Genomic DNA, 19,695 nt, shown 5'->3' with positions numbered 1-19,695 from the left:
TTATCCTCATCAGCGTCTCCTGTTCCCGAAGAATCAAATGGAAGATACTAAAAAGGGTGGGCTAAAACAGCAATCCTGAGAAACCTTCCTGAGAATAAGCCCCTACTGAATTAAATGGGATTTGCTTGTGAGTAGACCTGCTTCTTTCCTCTGGAGTATATGTATACTTGAAGAAAAGTGGCATAGTACAGCCCGATCTAGTCAGATTTTGGAAGCGTGGCAGGATTGGTACTTGGGTGGGAAGCTCCAAGGTAGACTGCAGAGGCCATGAAAGCCCCTTGCTGGGGGTCACTGTAAGTTGTTTGTGACTTGGCAGCACATACCTACATAAGTATATACGGGATCTAGGAGATCCAGGTTCGATTCTCCATTCTGCTGTGAAAGCTTGACAGGTGACCTTGGAGCAGTCACAAAATCTCAGCCTAAACTACATCTCAGAGTTTTTGTGGGGATAAAATGGAAGACAGGAGAATGTCATAATAAGCCACTCTGGGTCACCGTTTGGAAAAGGTGAGGTATACACTTAGCTTGTATGTATTTATACTAGAGGAAAGCAACAGGAACTATATCTCCCTCCTCTTTTTATAGATAAACTTTGAAATTATATCTATGTAGAAGTATAACATACAAAGTCATTACAAAATTGTTTCCAGATACATTGGATGTGTCACAGGAGTCTTGTTGTAATCTTCCTGTATCAATGTTACATCAAGCTATATCACATATACTTCTGGTTTTACTGCATCTGTGTAGCCTCTCTGGCCCTCTCTGTTTTGCCCCACCTGGAATTTGAGCCCTCAGTCATGCTGGAGCAAGGTCACACAGCACTGGCAACTGGCCTGGGGACCGGAAGGGTTGGGAAGGCAAGGTGGAAATATTTAACATAAATAAATGTGGATGCTCATCCCCTTGAAAAGCAGGTTTCTAACTTAATGCAACAGCTGAGAGCCAGTTTGGTGTAGTGGTTAAGAGCATGGGACTCTAATCTGGAGAACCAGGTTTGATTCCTCACTCCTCCACTTGAAGCCAGCTGGGTGACCTTAGGTCAGTCACAACTTCTAGGAGCTCTCTCAGCCCCATCCACTTCACAGGGTGATTGTTGTGGGGATAATAACATACTTTATAAACTGCTCTGAGTGGGTGTTAAGTTGTCCTGAAAGGCGGTATATAAATCAAACGTTATAACAATTTAAATTGGAGTGAAATCCTTGGATATCGCTTGCTCTTTTAATAGTAAAGAGTCCAGTAGCACCTTTAAGACTAACTAACTTTATAGTAGCATAAGCTTTTGAGAACCTCTTTGTCAGATGCAACTAGATCTTTTAGTTCCCCACCGAAAACTTTCCATGTGGCTTCCCCAGACCTGCCCATAGCAAAATTTCTTTTGTGGTACTTTTTAAAACTCCATCATTTTTCATATACATAGGAGCTAAGAGTCACCCTGCCAGACAGAATGCGTTCTCACTTCTGCAGACACGTGAACTGGGTGGGAAATGGCTGCGTGGGTGGCTAGAAGGGTAGGGAAGGAGGACAGGCAGGCAAGGTGCAGGCGGGCACCAGGCGTCTGCATTATGTCACCTGTGGGAGGGAATGGGGTGGGAAAAGGGCCAGACATATTCTTTATTTAAAACAACAAATGTAATAAAGGACAGCAGGTGGCAGCACCAACAGTAGGAAGGCAATAATATTTCTTTAACTCTTTTGTATCTCAAGAGTATATTCCCCATCATTTAGTAATTAGCTCTTACTCTTTCTTTCAAAAAACTGTCTGTACTCTTGTTTTTAAATTGGTGTTTTAACAAGCTTTTCCAAATTCAAAGTGTTTTCAGAATTCAAACTGCATTTAAAACAACTTTTATTTGTCTACTGCTGCTTCTGTGTCTAATACTGTTTATTGTGTTAATTGTAGTTGGGTTTTTTTTATAGCCTTGGAGCTTGGGAATTTCAAGGAAGGGCAGGGCAAAGAAGACCTTAACTAAAGAAAACTATTTTTGCAAGCTACATTTACAAACTCCAATTTGTACATGGTTTGGAACCAAATAATTATCGCCCCCTTTATTATTGCAACAACACCTCAAGTCATCACATATCAAAAGAGGCTTGTCTGAAGCCCTGCTTTTGCTGAGGTAGTAAAACTGAATCTTGACAGCATCACTTCGGAAAAACAGATACCAGGAAGAAGAATTTGCCTCCAATTTTAGGGAGAAGTTGCCTAACCTAGCCTAGTTTTCTATGTCTGAAAGTTTTTTCCCCCCGGATGGAGGCTCATTCAATATTCCTCAGCCTGCAGTCTGAAGTGGTGTAGCCCTAACCTAAGGTTATCACTTCTGTGAGAATTAGGCCTCATGAGCAGGGGTTTTTTTCAGCTGGAAAGCGGTGGAACGGAGTTCCGGAACCTCTTGAAAATGGTCACATGGCTGGTGGCCCCGCCCCCTGATCTCCAGACAGATGGGAGCTTAGATTGCCTTCCACGCCGCTGAGCAGCACAGAGGGCCATCTAAACTCCCCTCTGTATGGAGATCAGGGGGCAGGGCCACCAGCCATGTGACCATTTTCTCCGAGGGCAACCCACTGAGTTCCACCACCTCTTTTCCCAGAAAAAAAAGCCCTGCTCATGAGAGATTCCAACATGTAATGGAGACAGAAGGCAATAGAGTTGCCAGCTCCAGGCTGAGAAATTCCTGGAGATTTAGGGGGTGGAGCCTGGAGAGGGCAGGGTTTGGGGAGGGGAGGAACCTCAGCAGGGTGTAATGCCATAGAGTCCATCCTCCAAAGCAGCCATTTTCTCCAGGGCAATTGATCTCTATAGCCTGGAGGTAAATTGTTATTTCGGAAGATCTCCAGCCATCATCTGGAGGCTGGCAACCCTAATTGGAGCATGACACACAAGTTGACATCAGCAGCTGCTAGAAGCCAACTCTGGTACAGCTCTGTTTACAAAGGTCCTCTAACTTCCTGGATTCTGGGATGGGTCTGTCTTAGAACCCAGGGGTAATTATTTCTGATTAAAGATGGATTATCTTTCTTAATTAAGGACAGCTCAATTTCCTGGGGGGAATACATCAGTGGCTGGGTTGCGAGTCCATGTTGAGGCAATTTACCCTCGAGCGAAGAATGCCTCTGATTAAATAATGCTTCAGGTCCCTGTCACACATTAGACAATGAACCTCCGGAGTAAGCAACTGCCTGTTCACTTGGTGGCGAGTCGCAGCCTCAACCCGACCTGCAGGATAAACATTTCTGCATTCCCCTTTTCATTTTTATGCATATTATGGCAAAAAACAAAACAAAAACCAATGTGCAAAGAGGTCCTGTCAGAGTTGTCCTCTTCAGAGCCAAAATGGGGACATCCTGTAATAATCTTTCACCAGAGATACGAGTCAGTTGACAAAAGCCGCTATTTACTTTGGGGGTTGATATAGGTGCCCTACCCCATGAGCTGCAGAGGGCTGGGGGAGACCCTTGGAAAGGTGGATGTATATTGGGGGAAGGAAACCAGGAGGCAGCGAGACACTCCTCCCTACTGTGGGGGAGGCAGACGGAGGCACCGGCTCGGCTCAGCCACCACCGCCCAGCAATTACCTTTAATAAGGCCTGGATGGGCTCATGAAACACAAGGAAGTACCAGGCACCTCCAGCTGTGCCCTCCCCAACAGAGGCAAAGCTTGGGCTCCCGATCCTCCTTCCTGAGGGCCAGGGCCAAGGGCCAGTCAGGGTGGGGGTAGGGTTGCCAATCTCCAGGTGGGGCCTGCAGTTCCCCTGAAATTACAACTGATCTCCAGACCACAGAGATTGATTTCCCTGGAAGAAAGGGTAGCTACAGAGGGCAGATTCTACGGCATTTCATTCCTGCCAAGCCCCCTTCCCTCCACAAACTGCATCTTCCCCAGGCTCCGCCCCCAAATCTCCAGGAATTTCCCAACCTAGAGTTGCCAAACTTAGTAGGCGGACAGGGTCTCAAGTCTCAGATTTAGACACTTGTTAATGTTTTTGTATTTGATAAGTTTTGTAATTTGTTTTTACTTGGATCACGTGGTGTCATTTTTAATTTTTATTATGGCTAGGGGCCTCAAAAGCTGCAATTGAACCGGGTTTCTTTGGACTTCTGACAGCCTATGCGACTCCCCTACCGCCACCTTGCACAGAGTTGATATTCCAGCACACAAGACCAAAAGTCAGATCACCCACTGCTGGCCCCACAGAAAGAACCAAGCAAGAGACGGTGTTCCTTATTCAACTGCAAGGACGCGGAATCCGTCCGCAGCCGTCTCCCACTGCTCTCTCCTGGACCGATAGAGAAAGCTCACAGTTTAGTCTCTAAGTATTCTGCATCAAGTGCTGCAAAAGCAGCAGCGCTTATTTATCATATTTATAACCTGCCCTTTTTGCAACACAGAACTCGAGGTGGCTTCTACGGAACACCCAGGCACTTTGTGCTCCCGCCGCTCCTCGCTTCGGCAAGGTTGCCGTGTCACTTGCTTCCAGGCCATACCCTGGCTGGCCCCAGCATTCAGCGCCCCAAGAATCTCAGCTTTTCTGTATGTGGAAATGTGGAGGGAGCTTAGCTAGGATGTTTAACCTGGGATGAGTATTACCAACCAACCTCCAGCCTATTGATGATCCCGTGAAAGGAAGTCATATAAGGCCGGCTAGCTGTGATTTTGTGCATTCTGTGCAATGACTGTACTCAAATCCTGGGCTCAGGAAAACAAGGTTCTGTGGATTTTCCCCATACCACAAATGCTAAGATAAAGGAAAGATCAGAGCTAGAGGATATTCTGCCCCCCAAAACAGCTGTTTTTTTAATGGGATGTTCTTCCAGAAGGCCCAAGGTGCAACATGATACCAGCGCATTTTAAAAATCTGTACACCTGCTCAGTCTCTTGCACAGAATGCTTATAAGACAAGGCCTCAAGAGCATAGCCTGAGACATCTTTAATTTCCCCCCTGATTTCATTTAGTAAAAAATAAAACAATATGACAAAGAATTCTGGAGAACTCGAAAGCTTGCACTCCCTTTTGGATCACCTTGGTTGGCCCTAATAAAAAAGTATTCTATGGCTTTTGTTTCTAGCCCTGTCACCCTTGTTGGCCCCTTTCGTTCGTGATCCCTTTTGGAATGGACCCCACCCTGGTGTGGGAACAAGGGTGTGTCACCGGCACTCTCAACAGTGGGTGTGTTCGGCAAAAAGTTTTGGATCTGGCCCTGCTCTTGAACACACACTTGGCTCTATTGCCAAACCAAGGCACCTGGGACAGAGATGTGAGTACAGGTACAGCTGCCAAGTTTGCTGGGTTTTTATTGAGAGTCCTTGGGAGCTGGGAAGCTCCACGTTGGCCAAGGAAGGCAAGATTACTTTACGAATTAAAAGACAACCCTTTGGTGAATAACTGGAACAGGAGAACGTGGCAAGAGGCACGACGGGCAAGAGAGAGGGAGGAGGGGGGAAACTACTCTTTATAAGGTAATAGCAGAAGTGTTTATTAGGGCAAGCAGTGAAAAAGAGTGTGTGTGACAGATTTACCAACCTCCTGGTGGGGGCCGGAGATCTAGAATTACTGCTAATCTTCAGACTACAGAGATCAGTTCCCCCGGAGAACATGGCTACTTTAGAGACTGGACTTTATGGCATTATATCCCGTTGAGGTCCCTCCCTTCCCCAAACTTCACCCTCCCCAGGCTCCACCCACACATCTCCAGGAATTTCCCAACCTGGAGTTGGCAACCTGAGTGTGTGTGTGTGTGTGTGTGTGTGTGTGTGTGTGTGTGTGTGTGTGTGGAAGTAGAACTTGTACACCACAGAGATCCTGTGCTGAACTGCAGTGTGTTTCCTTGTGCTGCTGCACAGTGCAACCCACTGTGGCATCCCGGTGAGTGGCAGCCAAGCCTAGGGTTGCCAACTCCAACTTGAGAAATTCCAGGAGATTTAAAGGTGGTGCCTGAGGAAGGTGGAGTTTGGGGAAAGACCTCCTTGGGGATGTGTTGCCATAGAGTTTATCCTTCATAGCTGCCATTTCCTCCTGGAGATCTAATCTCTGTATTTTGGAGATCTGTTGTAATTCTGGGAGAACTCCAGGTTCTACCTGGAGGTTGGCAACACAGGCTACCCACTCACGTAAGCGGACAGAGTTTCCAGTTTCTCTCACATTGTCACCAAATGCAACACTTTATTCTTCCCTGTGTGAGAAAGTAGCAAACATTCACTGTTGTGGCAGAACACACACGAGTTCTTTTGGGAATCCTGTCCCTCTGTTGACTCCAGTGTCTGGGTGGGGCTGGGCAGGATTTACTCTCGAGGAAGGACTCCTCCATTGCAATCCCATCTCCATTCCCTCCCCAGCTTCTGAGAAGATACCTGTCTTGGATCAAGCTGGCTAAGGGAGCCGTTTGCATGTCAGCTGCTGCCTGGGTGGTGCCACACAGACCTGCCCAGGCAGGATGGGCCCATGTGCCATTTCAGGGGACGGCTCACAAACCAGGAGGGCGTGAAGAGTACAGTAATAGTCGCGTCTAAGTGGAAAAACTGGCTGAGCTGTGGCAGCAGAGCAGCAGGGAGGGGCAGGATCCACAGCTGGAAAATTTTCTCAACCCTTCACCTGATCCCAGTGACAGGAAGGCTGCTCAGCAGGAGCCCACGCCAGGCCTCTAGTCTGCAGTGGGCCTGGGCAGTGGGCAGGAGCTAGGGGCCAAGCTTTCCCTAGGACAGAGAGGGCCGAGCCCTGACAAATGCAGATTCCGTCAAAGGCTTTGGTATAATCCAGACAGTTTCCTCTGTAAGCCACTCTCTTCATGATGGTAGTCAGTCACACATTAGGCCAGTTTTAATTTTCATTTGTTTTTCCAGTTCTTGCCACCCTCCAAGTGGGGCCTGGAGTTTCTCCCAGAATCACGACTGACCTCCACGCTACTGACATCAGTTCCTTGGAGAAAATGTCTGCTTTGGAGGGTGAACTCTGTGACATTGTACCCCGCTGAGCTCCCCAAACCCTGCCCTCCCCAGGCTCCACCCCCAAATCTCCCCAAATCTCCCAGCCTGGCCCTGGCAGCCCTGTCTGTAAAACCTAGCCCTACTGCCTTGTATACTTGAAGTCTTTGCTGTACAACTGGATTGCTTTTCAGAGTTTGTAATCCATGTTGAGTCTTAGGGGGAAAGGCAGGTAATATATGAAGATGGTGATAATTATAGCTCCTTCTTACAGGAAATGTTAGATCACTGAACGATCTACAGATTGAAAAATGCAGATCAAATGCAAAATAATTTCCCGTCGCAACACTGACCTACTATTTGCTTTGATGGCACTTGATAGGAGATCAGGGCGATGGCTGCTTTTCAGTGTCATCAAAATGACAGACCCTGAAATTCAGGGTTGCAGAGGAGTAACCCATGGCTTGGTGCAAAACATTGCCTGGGGGCCCTCTGCCTGCACCTCACCAAATGCTGTCAGGTGAGAACAGAGTGTACCTAAGTGCCTGGCTTATCAACATAACAATGGTTTTGCGTAGTTTTGTCTGCAGTGCTTAACAATGCAGTGACTGTGTTGCTGTATTATTAACCATCAACACTGGATCGCTAAATAGGCAAACAGGCTTCCTGTTTGAATCTGTAACCTGCTGTCCTGAAAGTCAAAGGTGAAATGTTGGTCAATCTGTCCTTGGGCAACAGAACCCATCCAATGGGGGAGATCAGCGGGGGGGGGGGGGTGTCCTGCTTTCCCTAACCCCCCATCCCTGCTGACGTTTCAGATATGCGAAAGCAGAAACAGGACGTAGGAGCTGCTTTTAAAGAGCGGCTTAGAAAATAGTGACTATCAGTTGATAGGTAAAAGGTAAGGTAAGTTTCTTAAAAGTCATTTAGCAGGTTAATCACACAGGTTCAGCTGGCCTCTACAGCAGTGTTGGCGGGAGGGGCGGGGGGATGTGCTAGTAGGTTTTTTATTCATTTCTTAAAGCGTTTTTACCCTGCCTTTCCCTGTAATTCAAGGTGACTTACAGTAATAGTTTAAAAACATTCACAGTTTAAACCAAAATAAAATAACCACCTGGGGACTGCCCTGACCCCTGGCAACTGACAGGAGATGGGGAGGGGGGAGGGACTTACGGGGTCACCAAGGGCCTCACCAGCGATGCCCTCCCAATGCACCTGGAAGTGACATCAGCACACCACCAGCAGGTGACAGGAAGCTGTAGCACTGGGGCAAAATGCTAGAGGATCCCTAGCTTCCCCCAGTGACATGCTGACATCACTTCTGGGCACAAAGGGGATAATGTCAGAATGGTGGGATGCGGACCGTGTTCTCCCCAACACCCAACATTCTCCTCCCACCCCACTAGCCGGCTGAACGGCGGTGGGAAGTCCCAGGCGCTGGCAGGGGATCCCCCAACCTGACTGAGGGAATGGTAAGCCTAAACAACTCCCCAATCCCTCCCTCTCCCATTAAAAATGCCTGCCATTCAAACCCCCTCAAAAGCCCTGGCGAACAGACAGGACTTGCACTACCGCCTGAAGATCTCCAAGCTGGGGGCCACCCCCGTCTCTTTAGGGAGCGCATTCCACAGAGTAGGGGTGAAAAAGGAAGCGGCCCGAGCTCTGGTTGATGCCAGTCCGGATAGGCCACCCTGAGAGGTGGGATTGCCAACTAGAGGTAGGCACAAACCAGAATACAGACCTAAATTTGACACAGTCTGGCCTGGATTGCGAACACACAGTTCATGAGACCATGTTTTTCACAAACTTTGGCCCGTTTGGGCCAGTCCATGGTCCCTGAGTCCAGACATCCTGGTGCTGATCTATGGATTCCCTAGGCAATGGAGGGGACATCTGCAGACCTTCTGCAGGCCTTGGAACACACCAATCCTAGCCCTTAAAAACATGATAGGCAGCTCTGCCTGCCAACCAGAGAGCTCCCATTCTTCTCTATGAGAGCAAGGAGCAAGAATTCCCTAGGCAATGGCTGGGAAGGTTTCTGTGTGGTGAGTGAGGGTGCTCTTCCCTCACCCTTTTCTATTTGATTTTGCTTCATTGCAACTTTTTGGTGCTGCAAGCCAATGCAAGTCAGTTGGTATTTGCGACTCATAGTATCTACAAGAAGTTTCTTGGGGGTGGCTGTTTTGGGGGTCTGTAGCTCAGACCTCCAAAATGCAATCTTGGCGAAACTTGGAGGGTGGCTGGAGGACAATCTTCTGAAGCCTTGCTGCGAGTGTGGCATCTCTGAGTGTGAAGGGGGAAGTCCTAGGGCCCCACAAGTGACAGACCATAGGCCGATGAACTGGTCTGTGAACAGAGTGGATTTGTGACTGGTCCATGAAAATTGATGGACCATGAGCCAATGGTCCATGGGTTTTTCTGGTCTGTGCCCACCTCTATTGCCAACACATGGCTGCCTGAAGTCTGAAGCCGGCACACTGGGACACATGGAAGGAGATGGTCCTTCAAATATGTGGCCCCCCAGGTTGTGAAGGGCTTTAAAGGTTGTAATCAGAACCTTGAATTGAGCTCAGAAACAAATTGGCAAAAATTTAGTTGTTTTAAAATGGGCAACATATGTTCCAAGCAGCTAGCCCCTGACAGTATTTAGGCTGATGCATTCTGGACCAATTGTAATTTCTGGGTTGTTTTCAGGTTACAGAAGCATGGGTCAGTGTGGCCAGGTTGCCTGAGTCTAGGTAATGAGAAAGGTGGCGAACCAGATATAGCTGATGGAAGGTGCTCCTGGCCACTCTGCCATTTTTGAAAGAGCAAAGCAGGGTTCATGAGCATCCCTGAGCACTTAACATGCTCTGAAAAAGGTTTAGGACAAACCTTTCTACAAGCCTTTCAGAAGTAGTCTTGTGAGGCAGTTTGGCAGGGGAGTTATCAGGGAATGCAAAAAAACAACAACACCCCAGAACAATTTTGCAATGGATTGCAGCAATATGGCTAGTGAGAGAGCTGAGACAGTGACGTGCAAAGTCTGTGGCATGTTTATATTCTTACTTGAGGGTAACAGCAATTACACCTGAAGCAAGCGTAAGTTGGTAGCCCTATTGGAGGAGAAGATACAGGGACCTGAGGCATGCTTGTCCCCCATTTTATGAGGGAACGTGAAAAGTTCATGGACAGAACGAATGAAGCACTCTTTAGAAGGCAACAGGAGAAAGAAGGAAAGGTATTTCAGAACTGAATTACGCTCCTCCTCCTCACCAGAGGCACATCACAGCCACCTGAGCTCTAAGAAGGAGCAGGAAAGAGAGCTGCTAGAGCAATGAGTCTTTCTCTATTGCCTTTAACTGCTGGGGGAATTTGCTGAGGTTACTGTGTGGGAGGACAGTGTTTGGGGGGGGGTGAGTGCGTAGAACCTGCTGCTAAGTGGTGCCAGTTGGTTCTGCCAACCTTTCTTCTGAGGCAGTTTGGCAGGGGAAACCTGAACCACCTCTGAAATGGATTGCAGCAGCATGGCTGGCGAGAGAGCTGAGGCAGTGACATGTTCAGTCTGTAGCATGTTTGTCTTCTTACCTGAGGGTAACAGCAACTACACTTGCAGCAAGTGTAAGTTGGTAGCCCTACTGGAGGAGAAGATACAGAGACTTGAGGCATGCTTGTCCACACTCAGTTTAATAAGGGAAGCTGAAGAGTACATGGACAGAATGTATGAACCACTTTTTAGAGGGTAACATGAGGAGGAGGAGGGAAAGGCATCTCAGGATTTGGAGGAGCACCCAATGCAAGAGGCGGGCACCTGGAAGAAAGTCACCCACAGGAGCAGGATAATCAGGAGCCACTCTGAACCTCTGATGCTAAGCAGTCGGTTCCAGGATCTCCCCATAGATATTGATTCTGAACCACTGGATCAAGAGCGATTCCTCCAGAATCCTCGAACTTTGAAAGAAATTTCTGAGGCCCCTGCGGACGAGAGGACTCGAGCTTCCATTCCTCAATATAGGAGAAGGCGTGTGCTGGTAATTGGGGACGCCCTACTGAGAGGGGTAGAGGGTAAAGTGCACCGACTGGACTTGTCATCTCGAGAGGTATGCTGTCTATCAGGTGCATGCGTGCAGGATGTGACAGAAAGGGTAGGAAGACTTATCAAACCCATAGATTATTATCCCTTCTTCCTGATACATGTGGGAAAAAATTATATTGCTGGGCACAATCCAGGACACATTAAAAGAGACTATGTGGCTCTGGGTAAAAAGGTTAAGGACCTGTGAGCACAGGTTGTGTTTTTGTCAGTTCTTCCTGTCATAGGCCGTGGTTTAGGAAGGGAAAGAAGAGTGCTGCAAATAAATGACTGGCTTCATAGATGGTGTCATCAGGAGCCTATAACTGGAAAAGGGAACACTGAAGACCTGCAGGGAGTGGAACATATGCTAGGAAACATTAATTCACAGGTAAGCACAGAAACAAAAACCTCAGGGCATATAACACTTGGCTTCCGATGTCTCTACGCTAATGCACAGAGTATGGGAAACAAGCAGGAGGAACTTTAAGTCCTAATAGAGGAAGGGGACTATGACATAATAGGCATTAGAGAAACTTGGTGGAATGACAGTCACAATTGGAATACGAGGATTGAGGGATACAACTTGTTCAAAAAGGATAGACAAATAAGGAAGGGGGGAGGAGTAGCATTATATGTAAAGGAGGTATATACTTGTGAGGAAATACATGTATCTGAGCAGTGAAGTTCTGTTGAGAGTCTCTAGGTAAAAATAAAAGGAATAAGAAATACTAGTGATATTATGGTGGGGGTCTGCTATAGACCACCAAGCCAAGCAGAGGACTTGGATAAGACACTCCTAGAACAAATTACAAAGTTCACAAAGAGATGGGACACAGTGGTCATGGGAGATTTCAAGTACCCGGATATCTGTTTAAAGTCTAACTCTGCTAAAGATGAAAGGTCAAATAAATTCCTGACTTGTCTTGCTGACAATTTCATTTTTCATAAAGTGGAGAGGGAAACGAGGGATTCTGCGATCTTTCTCACCAACAGGGAAGAACTGGTTGAAGAGGTGAAAGTAGTGGGCGTCCTGGGTAGCAGCGACCAGGTAATTTGGGAATTTACTGTCAGACATACAGGTTGGACTTCAGGAAAGCAAATTTTAACAAACTGAAAGCTCTGCTGGGTAGAATCTCATGGTCAGAAATACTTAAGGAGAAGGGAGTTCAAGAGGGGAGGGAGTTCCTTAAAAGCGAAATATTGAAAGCACAATCACAAATGATTCCTATGAGAAGGAAAAATGGCAGGAGCTTAAAGAACCCAAGGTGGCTTCCTAAATAGCTTTCTAATGAACTGAGAAATAAAACTCATTTAGGAAATGGAAGGAGGACCTTATAACCAAAGATTAATATAAACAAATAACCAATGCTTGTAGAGAGAATAGATCCAGAGGAGTTAGCCATGTTAGCCTGTAGTAGCAAAAGTAGTAGAGTCCAGTAGCACCTTTAAGACTAACCAACTTTAATGTAGCATAATCTTTTGAGAACCACAGTTCTGACAAAGAGAACTGTGGTTCTCAAAAGCTTAGGCTACAGTAAAGTTGGTTAGTCTTAAAGGTGCTACTGGACTCTTTACTATAGAGAGAATGATAGAAAAGCTATAAAGCTCAGTATGAGCTTAGGCTAGCAAGAGATGCTAAAAACAACAAAAAGGGGTTCTTTGCTTATGTTCAAAGTAAGAAAAAGAGCAAAGACGTGGTAGGCCCATTGCAAGGACAGGGACGTGAAAATGTAACAGGCGATGAAGAGAGGGCAGAACTGCTCAATTCCTACTTTTCCTCAGTCTTCTCCGGCGAGGGAGATGGTGCTCAACATGGCGATAACAGAACACATGATGGGGGGAGAAAGTTACAGCCTAGGATCAGCTTGGAGGTAGTACATAAACACCTAGTTTCTTTAAATGGAACTAAGTCCTCCTCAGGGCCACATGAATTGCACCCTAGAGTACTAAAAGAACTCGCAGACGTAGTTTCTGAGCCTCTGCCCATCATTTTTGAGAATTCTTGGATATCAGGCGAGGTGCCAGAAGATTGGAGGTGGGCAAATGTTGTCCCCATCTTCAAGAAGGGGGGAAAGGAGGATCCAGGTAACTACTGACCCTTCAGCTTAACACCTATACCTGGAAATATTTTAGAACAACTCATCAAACAGTCAGTCCTTGAGCATTCAGAAAGGAAGGCTGTGATTACAAGGGCCAGCATGGGTTTCTCAAGAACAAGTCATGTCAGACTAACCTTATCTCTTTTTTTGAGAAAGTTACTACCTTGCTGGATCAGGGGAATGCTGTAGACATGGTTTATCTCAATTTCAGTAAGGCTTTTGATAAAGTTCCACATCCTGGAGGTGTTTTGCCATCTTCTGGGCACAGAGCAGGGGTCACTGGGGCAATGGGGGGGGGGATTTGTGAATTTCTGCATTGTGCAGGGGGTTGGACTGAATGATGGTGGAGGTCCCTTCTGAACCTATGATTCTATGATTCTATAGGGAGGAGCACCCTACACAGGAGGCGGGTGCATGGAAGAATGTAACTCACAGGAGCACGAAAATCAGGAGATATTCTGAGGCTCTGACACTAAGCAATCGGTTCCGGGATCTCCCCACAGATATGGATTCTGGATCAAAATGTCTCTGGCTGGCCCTGGAGATGTCCTATGCAGTGATGAAACACCAGCACCATCACTGCACCCTACAGGTGCCTTGAACCCTTGGGAGACACTGGCTGAGTGAGCCACAGTGCAACCCTAGGAACCGTTCCCTGGGAGCAAAGTGCCGTTAAATAGACCTGAGTAGCATTCTGAGTAGGCCTGTTTGAGATTGCTCTCTCAGTCACAATCACAGCTTCTCAGTCCCTGAATCTGGCACCACGACTAGAATGATGTTAGGAAGCCCCCTATGTTTTTAATCACTGTTTTTAATTGTAGTTTTGCTCTGTAAGTATTTTAGCTTTGGTTATAATTGTTTTATTGATGGTATTCTTGGGTGATTTTAAAATGTGATTTTACTGTGCATGTTTTAATTTGTTAGCCTTTGTGAGGGCCAAAAGGTGGGCTTATGCATTTTAAAAAATAAAATAAATAAATACATTTATGCCCGTCTGGAAGTCCGTGAGAAAGAGAGGCAAGCAGCACGGGAGTCATGAAGGAGGCTGGGGTGGCGGGAATCCGCCAAGGCTTCAGGCTGCTCACATCAAAATGAGGAGAAAAAAGGAACAGAACCGCTACACACCATTTCCCCCAAAACTCTTTGCAAAAAGAAAAATCAGCACAGCGGACAATGGTCTGGGCTAGTATATTTTGTCCTATTTCGTGGGAGGTTTTTTTGGTTTGGTCTTTTAAATATAGAGGAAGCATTCAAAAGCGGTACGACGCCCCTGCAGTCTGAAGTGGTATCGCTCATTCTATTATTTTCCATTCTACCACATTATCCTGCAGAACCAGGCTGATTAAAGAGCAATGAGTCACATCGGTTGGGTAGTTCTGTGTTGTCTAATGCCAGTCCTAGAATTGCTTGTGTTCCGTTTCAGCATTTCTTCGACTCTGTATTGGATTCTTGCTAATGTTATGTCTTTGTAAACTTGCATTTATATACCCTACGGCATTGTCTATGGAGATGTCCTTGGTATTGACTGTACTAATCTCACATTATGCAATCTGCCTTGAGTCTCAGTGAGAAAGGCGGACTATAAATGGCATAAATAAATAATAAATAAAATGCCTCAGTCAGTCATATGCAAAGTCCACACCTCCCACCTGGATAATCCACTGTTTTCAGCTCCTGGAAGCCCTGCCCCCCAGCTTGCCCCATTGGAATACTTACGGACACAGCTTCCTCCAGCCTCCTCAAAGCCAGGGGCGCACAGGCAATGGCCCACCAGGACTAGCCACTCCCCATCCGGACTGCAGTGCATCCTGGGTGGGAGCCCCACTTCCTCGGTTGCATTTTCGAGACAGGCACCGGGCACTACAGCCAACCCCTCAGAGCTTGCTATTGTCTCTGGGAACTGAGCCAGTCCACGCACAGTTTTTGAGCAGGTCTTGTAGTAAACTCTCACAGAGACCAGGGCCACACAAGCCCCGGAGTTCTGGAAGGCCAGGTAGAATCCACGCTGCTGCAAATTCCCAATAGGGGATACCTCCGTGTTCAGCTGCAGAGCTCCCCGCTCAATGTCCCGGTTTGTGAAACTGCGGTCTCCTGCTACAGTATTGACCTGCAAGAGAAGAGAATCAGCCCCAGTTTAGACTTAAGCTGAAATGACTGGGGGGGGGGGCATTTGCCCCCATTAGTGGCTGCACACTTTGACCTGGATGGCCCACACCAGCCCGACCTCATCAGATCTCGGAAGCTAAATAGAATCAGCCCTGATTGGTACATGAACAGGAGACCACAAGGAAGCCCTGGGTTTGCTACACAGAGGCAAGCAACGGCAAACCACCTCTAAATGTCTCTTGCCTTGAAAACCCTATGAGGCCACCATAACTTGGCTGCTATTTGATGGCACTTTACTGATGAGCTACATGTTACATTTCAACAGTAGGGCAAATAGCACCCCTGGCCCATTTCTGGTCTGCAAAATAGTGCAAGAGGGGGGAAGCCTAAGCACCCTCTGTCCACGCACCAGAGTCCTAACAAAAATGGGAAGAGAAGAACTTCAGGACACGTCTCTCTACTCAACCCAGGGACATCCCTGTGGAAAATGTAATGTTTAGATAGGCCCTTAGTCTACAATAATGACGTAAGAAGAGCCCTGCTAGACCGTTCTAGTCCAACACACAATGGAGCAGCCCTCATGGGGAAAAGGTCAAAAAAGAATAGGACTAACCAATGAAAAAATATGTATATTTCAGTCCAATATAGTCAAGAAGTGCATAAGAGTGCTATTGCTAGAAAATGTACAATCAGAATATCTTTCTAAACCGTATGTCTTATTGTCTCATCATTACAGATGCAGGCAGGCAAAAGATGGGAGACACAAGGCCCCCCCGACTCAACAAGAAGCCAGCAAAGAGCTTGTTTCGAACTCTCTTCTTCAGGGTGAGGTGCTGACCGTTCATTCTACCGAAGAGTTTCATGGTGGTTTGTTATGTTTCAGGTATATTTACTATCACGACTCCTGAAGAAGAGAGTTAGAAACAAGCTCTTTGCTTTGCTAGAAAGATATTTTGCATACATATAGCTGTCATTGTTGTACCTTCGGGCTGTAGTATTTGAGCCCTTGTGTTAATTTTTACATGTTATTGGGGTGGTTGCCGCTGTTCCGGTTTTGTTGTATAAATTCTGATTGTACGTGTTCTAGCAATTTCACTCTTAGGCACTTTACTTCTTGACTATATTGGATTGAAATATACATATTTTTTCATTGGTTAGTCCTCCTGATCTTTTTAGACTGTTCTAGTCCAGCATCCACTTTCCAACATTAACCAACCAAAGATGGAACAGTCCGAAAGTATACCTTCATACATGCATCAATCTGCAGTCCGTTACCATGACTGTGTTGTGTGCGTTACGTGCCATCAAGTTGCCTCCGACCTATGGCGACCCTATGAATGAAAGACCTCCAAAATGTCCTCTCATTAACAGACTTGCCCAGATTCTGCAAACTGGAGAGCGTGGCTTCTTTTATTTATTTACTGTTTTGTATGGTTGCCTTATATCTTGTAATCTCACAGATCCCATGATACCTGACTTCAGGCAGTTTGCTGTTCATTGTTCCTCACAATGTCATTGAATTTTGCATTCCTAATTGTTTCAGCTCTTGAAAAGCAATACGGGGGCGGTGGGGGGGGGGCTCTTCCCCAGGCTCTGTAATCTCCAGCAGGCTTTTCAAAAGTAGAGAGAGAGAGAGAGAGCTCTAAATTGGCCCATGTCCTCGCGGAGGACTTGGGGACATGGGATCATCTAGTTTGGCCTTCAGCAGGGCTGGGTTAACTGACCAACCAATGGATAAAATACATGTATTAAATGTATTTAATAGTTGAGGAATGAAAAAAAATAAATTCTGAAGTGCCTTAATCAATCAGAGAACAATCCAGACAAACTTAAGCACCTTGAAGCCACCTTGCTTGTTATGTAAGAACTGATCATGCACCAATGAAGCCAAGAAGGAGCTAAGCCCTCCCAGGTTCACCCAGGGGCTGACAAGCAGTTGTATACAGGGGATTCCTACTTGAATCGAAAGATTCTCAGGCCCCTGGAAGCCAATTTGGATCAGGACTGCAGCATGCAGGGAGAGGGAGCTTAAAGCTCCTGCCCTGCACCATTTTCCTGACCTAAAATGTTCCCTAGAAGCTGCTGTTTGCTCAACTTCATGTGTACTGATAGGCTGTTTGTAAGTTTCCCTGATGGTGACCCAATAGCAGCTCTCCAAGACATTTTAGGTTGGGAAGATGGTGCAGCAGGGAGCTTTAAACGCCTTGATCGCTCCTGCTGTCCTGATCTAAATCCATCGGCCCCGGAGACCTGAAGGTCTTCTCTGCACCAGTTCTTTTGATGCTTCTGACCTGCCTTGTTTCCCCCCCTCTCTTACACCAGACCAGATTTCATGATCAGATGTTGCTCTCCTGGTTTTATTTCAAGTCCCCCCCCCCCATGTTTTTCCACAAAGGTGGTCTGAAAATACATGGGGGGGGGGAAGCAAAACAAAATCAGAAATGGAAGAGCAATGAATGGAAAACAATACTGTGGAGGTGGGGTGGGGGACGACAATGCAATTAAGAAGCCCGGCTTCTGCATGAACTTGGAAAGTTTGAGCCAGGAACACCCAGGGTGCATCTGCCTGACAGGGCCCCTAGCTGACCCAGGAGCAGCGCCTTCTTGAGTACGGAGGTTCTCAAGACGTACGTAGGTATGTAGAAAATGTGCCCTGATTATTTGCAGCTCACCATGTTAAGCCATGCCTTCAAAATTTCATAGATGATAGATGGACACGCTGATGTGCTTGGAACATTCTCATCTACTCTGCCTCCCCATTCCCACCGTCTCTGCTTATACCGGGAATGCTTTAAGCTCCACTGCAGTACACCTGACTCATAAAAGTGCTTTTGAGGCTTTCTAGGGAGCTCCCACCTCTTGAAAATTTCCCATTGTTTTAATACAGCTTCTGTTTCTAAGCCTAAGTAATTATTTCTTGTTCAGTTCTCCCTGGCATTGGCTCCTGTGTGCATGTGGGACGGGTCAGAGAAGTTTTTAATTACTCAGTCATAGGCCGTCGTCACACGGCCATAAATTTAGCGCCAAACTAGCGCTAAACTATTCTCCCGCTGAATGCTCACCTTATCCCAGTTCTCTTGCAATTTCGCCATTCTCCCCAATTCATGCTTTGTGACTCTTTATGTCATCTTTACCCACTTCCATGTGAATGCCCTGGATCGACTATGAACTTTTTCCAGCACCAAAATGCTCACTCTGCCCGATCATCTGTCTCACCTAACACTGATTCCAGTGGCACCTAACCCTAACCCTAACACCGTTTCCAGAGGCACTTTGACTGACCGTAAAATTGCGCTTTTCCCTTTTAATGTGACTGACTGGAAGTGCAAGCAGTCGTCAAAAGATGGGAGAATCTGTTCTAATAACGATAACAGAAGAAACGATTTCTAGTGCAAAACTGATGAAATAAGGGCCCGTGTGACAACGGCCATAATATCGTTAATACTTTGCCTATGATCATAAACAAGTCATCAATGATTGCATTTGTTGCAAAGGAATGGAAGAATTAAAGCTTTCCTCTGCAAATAAAGGATCTGTTAAGGAATGCTGGGAGAATGGGAAGATCTTAAACCAAAAACAAGAGGTGTTAAAGGCAGTTTAAAGGAACAGAAGCCCTGAGGCACCTCCAAAGCATTTTTATTGTCTAAAAGAGGAAATCTGGCACTGCAATCACATTTTATGTGAAAAAATCGCCAGAAATCAAGTTTAGAAAGAAGATCTGTCATAAAAAAAGACGAATAATCCCAGATTTAACGGCTGTGTTGATCCAACCCAAGTGGAAGATCTTGCTCTCTCTTAGCTCAATCCATATGAAAAGACTGAACATGCCACATATACAACATTATAGCCAGTGGGCTTTACAAAGCAGAGTAAGGGTTTTTTGAGTGTGGATTAGGCATCTGCAAAAATGCGCTTGTCTGGACATACTTTGTGATGTAATCTCTAGAAGGGAATTCTTAGATTCATGGAATCATATAACTAATACCGATGGGTGGTCCTCCTTTGTGGACCAAAATCCTGCAAGAGGTGGGCCACCCAGGGCTAGGATGCATGAGAACCTGGAATAAACCCCTGGTTTGAAGAAAAATCTTCCAAAGGTTGATAGATATAGATATATATGTCCATCTGTCCATCTATATGTATCTTAAAACTCTCCAGAAAGTAACCTTTGATTTCTCCATGGGCACAAAGGTAAAAAGGGAGGGGGGCGCAAGGTTGCCCTAAGAAAGGAAGGAACTGCTGATTGAGTGGGGAAGGGAAAGGAAACTAAATGAGTGAGAGTATCGGGGTGGGGAGGACAGCTTGCTATTATTACTCTCCCCCATTTTATAATATTTTAGCAGAAACAACTATCAGGCAGGTCATTTAGGAATGTCTGGTTGAACAACGGATATCTCATCTTCAAGATTTTATGTTTTATTTCCCCTGTCTGAAACTTGTCTGCATTCAAGGTGCGTTTTTTTCTTACACCTTCTGAAGAATACATTGCTGCTGGTTGTGTCTGGTTGTT

The 19,695-nt window shown here is 46.3% G+C and overlaps 1 protein-coding gene across 4 annotated transcripts in view; it reads right to left on the bottom strand.

Moving 5' to 3' along the window:
- Positions 1-19,695, bottom strand: part of EPHA1 (EPH receptor A1) — a 121,243-nt gene that overhangs the window by 28,912 nt on the left and 72,636 nt on the right. For all 4 annotated transcript variants that reach the window (XM_055002267.1, XM_055002268.1, XM_055002270.1 and 1 more), the window contains one exon: positions 14,796-15,186. In XM_055002267.1, the coding sequence (XP_054858242.1) occupies positions 14,796-15,186 (391 nt within the window). The remainder of the gene's footprint in view (positions 1-14,795; positions 15,187-19,695) is intronic.

The sequence above is a fragment of the Eublepharis macularius genome, chromosome 18, assembly GCF_028583425.1.
Source record: "Eublepharis macularius isolate TG4126 chromosome 18, MPM_Emac_v1.0, whole genome shotgun sequence".
NCBI lineage: Eukaryota > Metazoa > Chordata > Lepidosauria > Squamata > Eublepharidae > Eublepharis > Eublepharis macularius.
The sequence above is the reverse complement of the archived record's forward strand: the minus strand, read 5'-3'. Positions and strand labels throughout refer to the sequence as shown.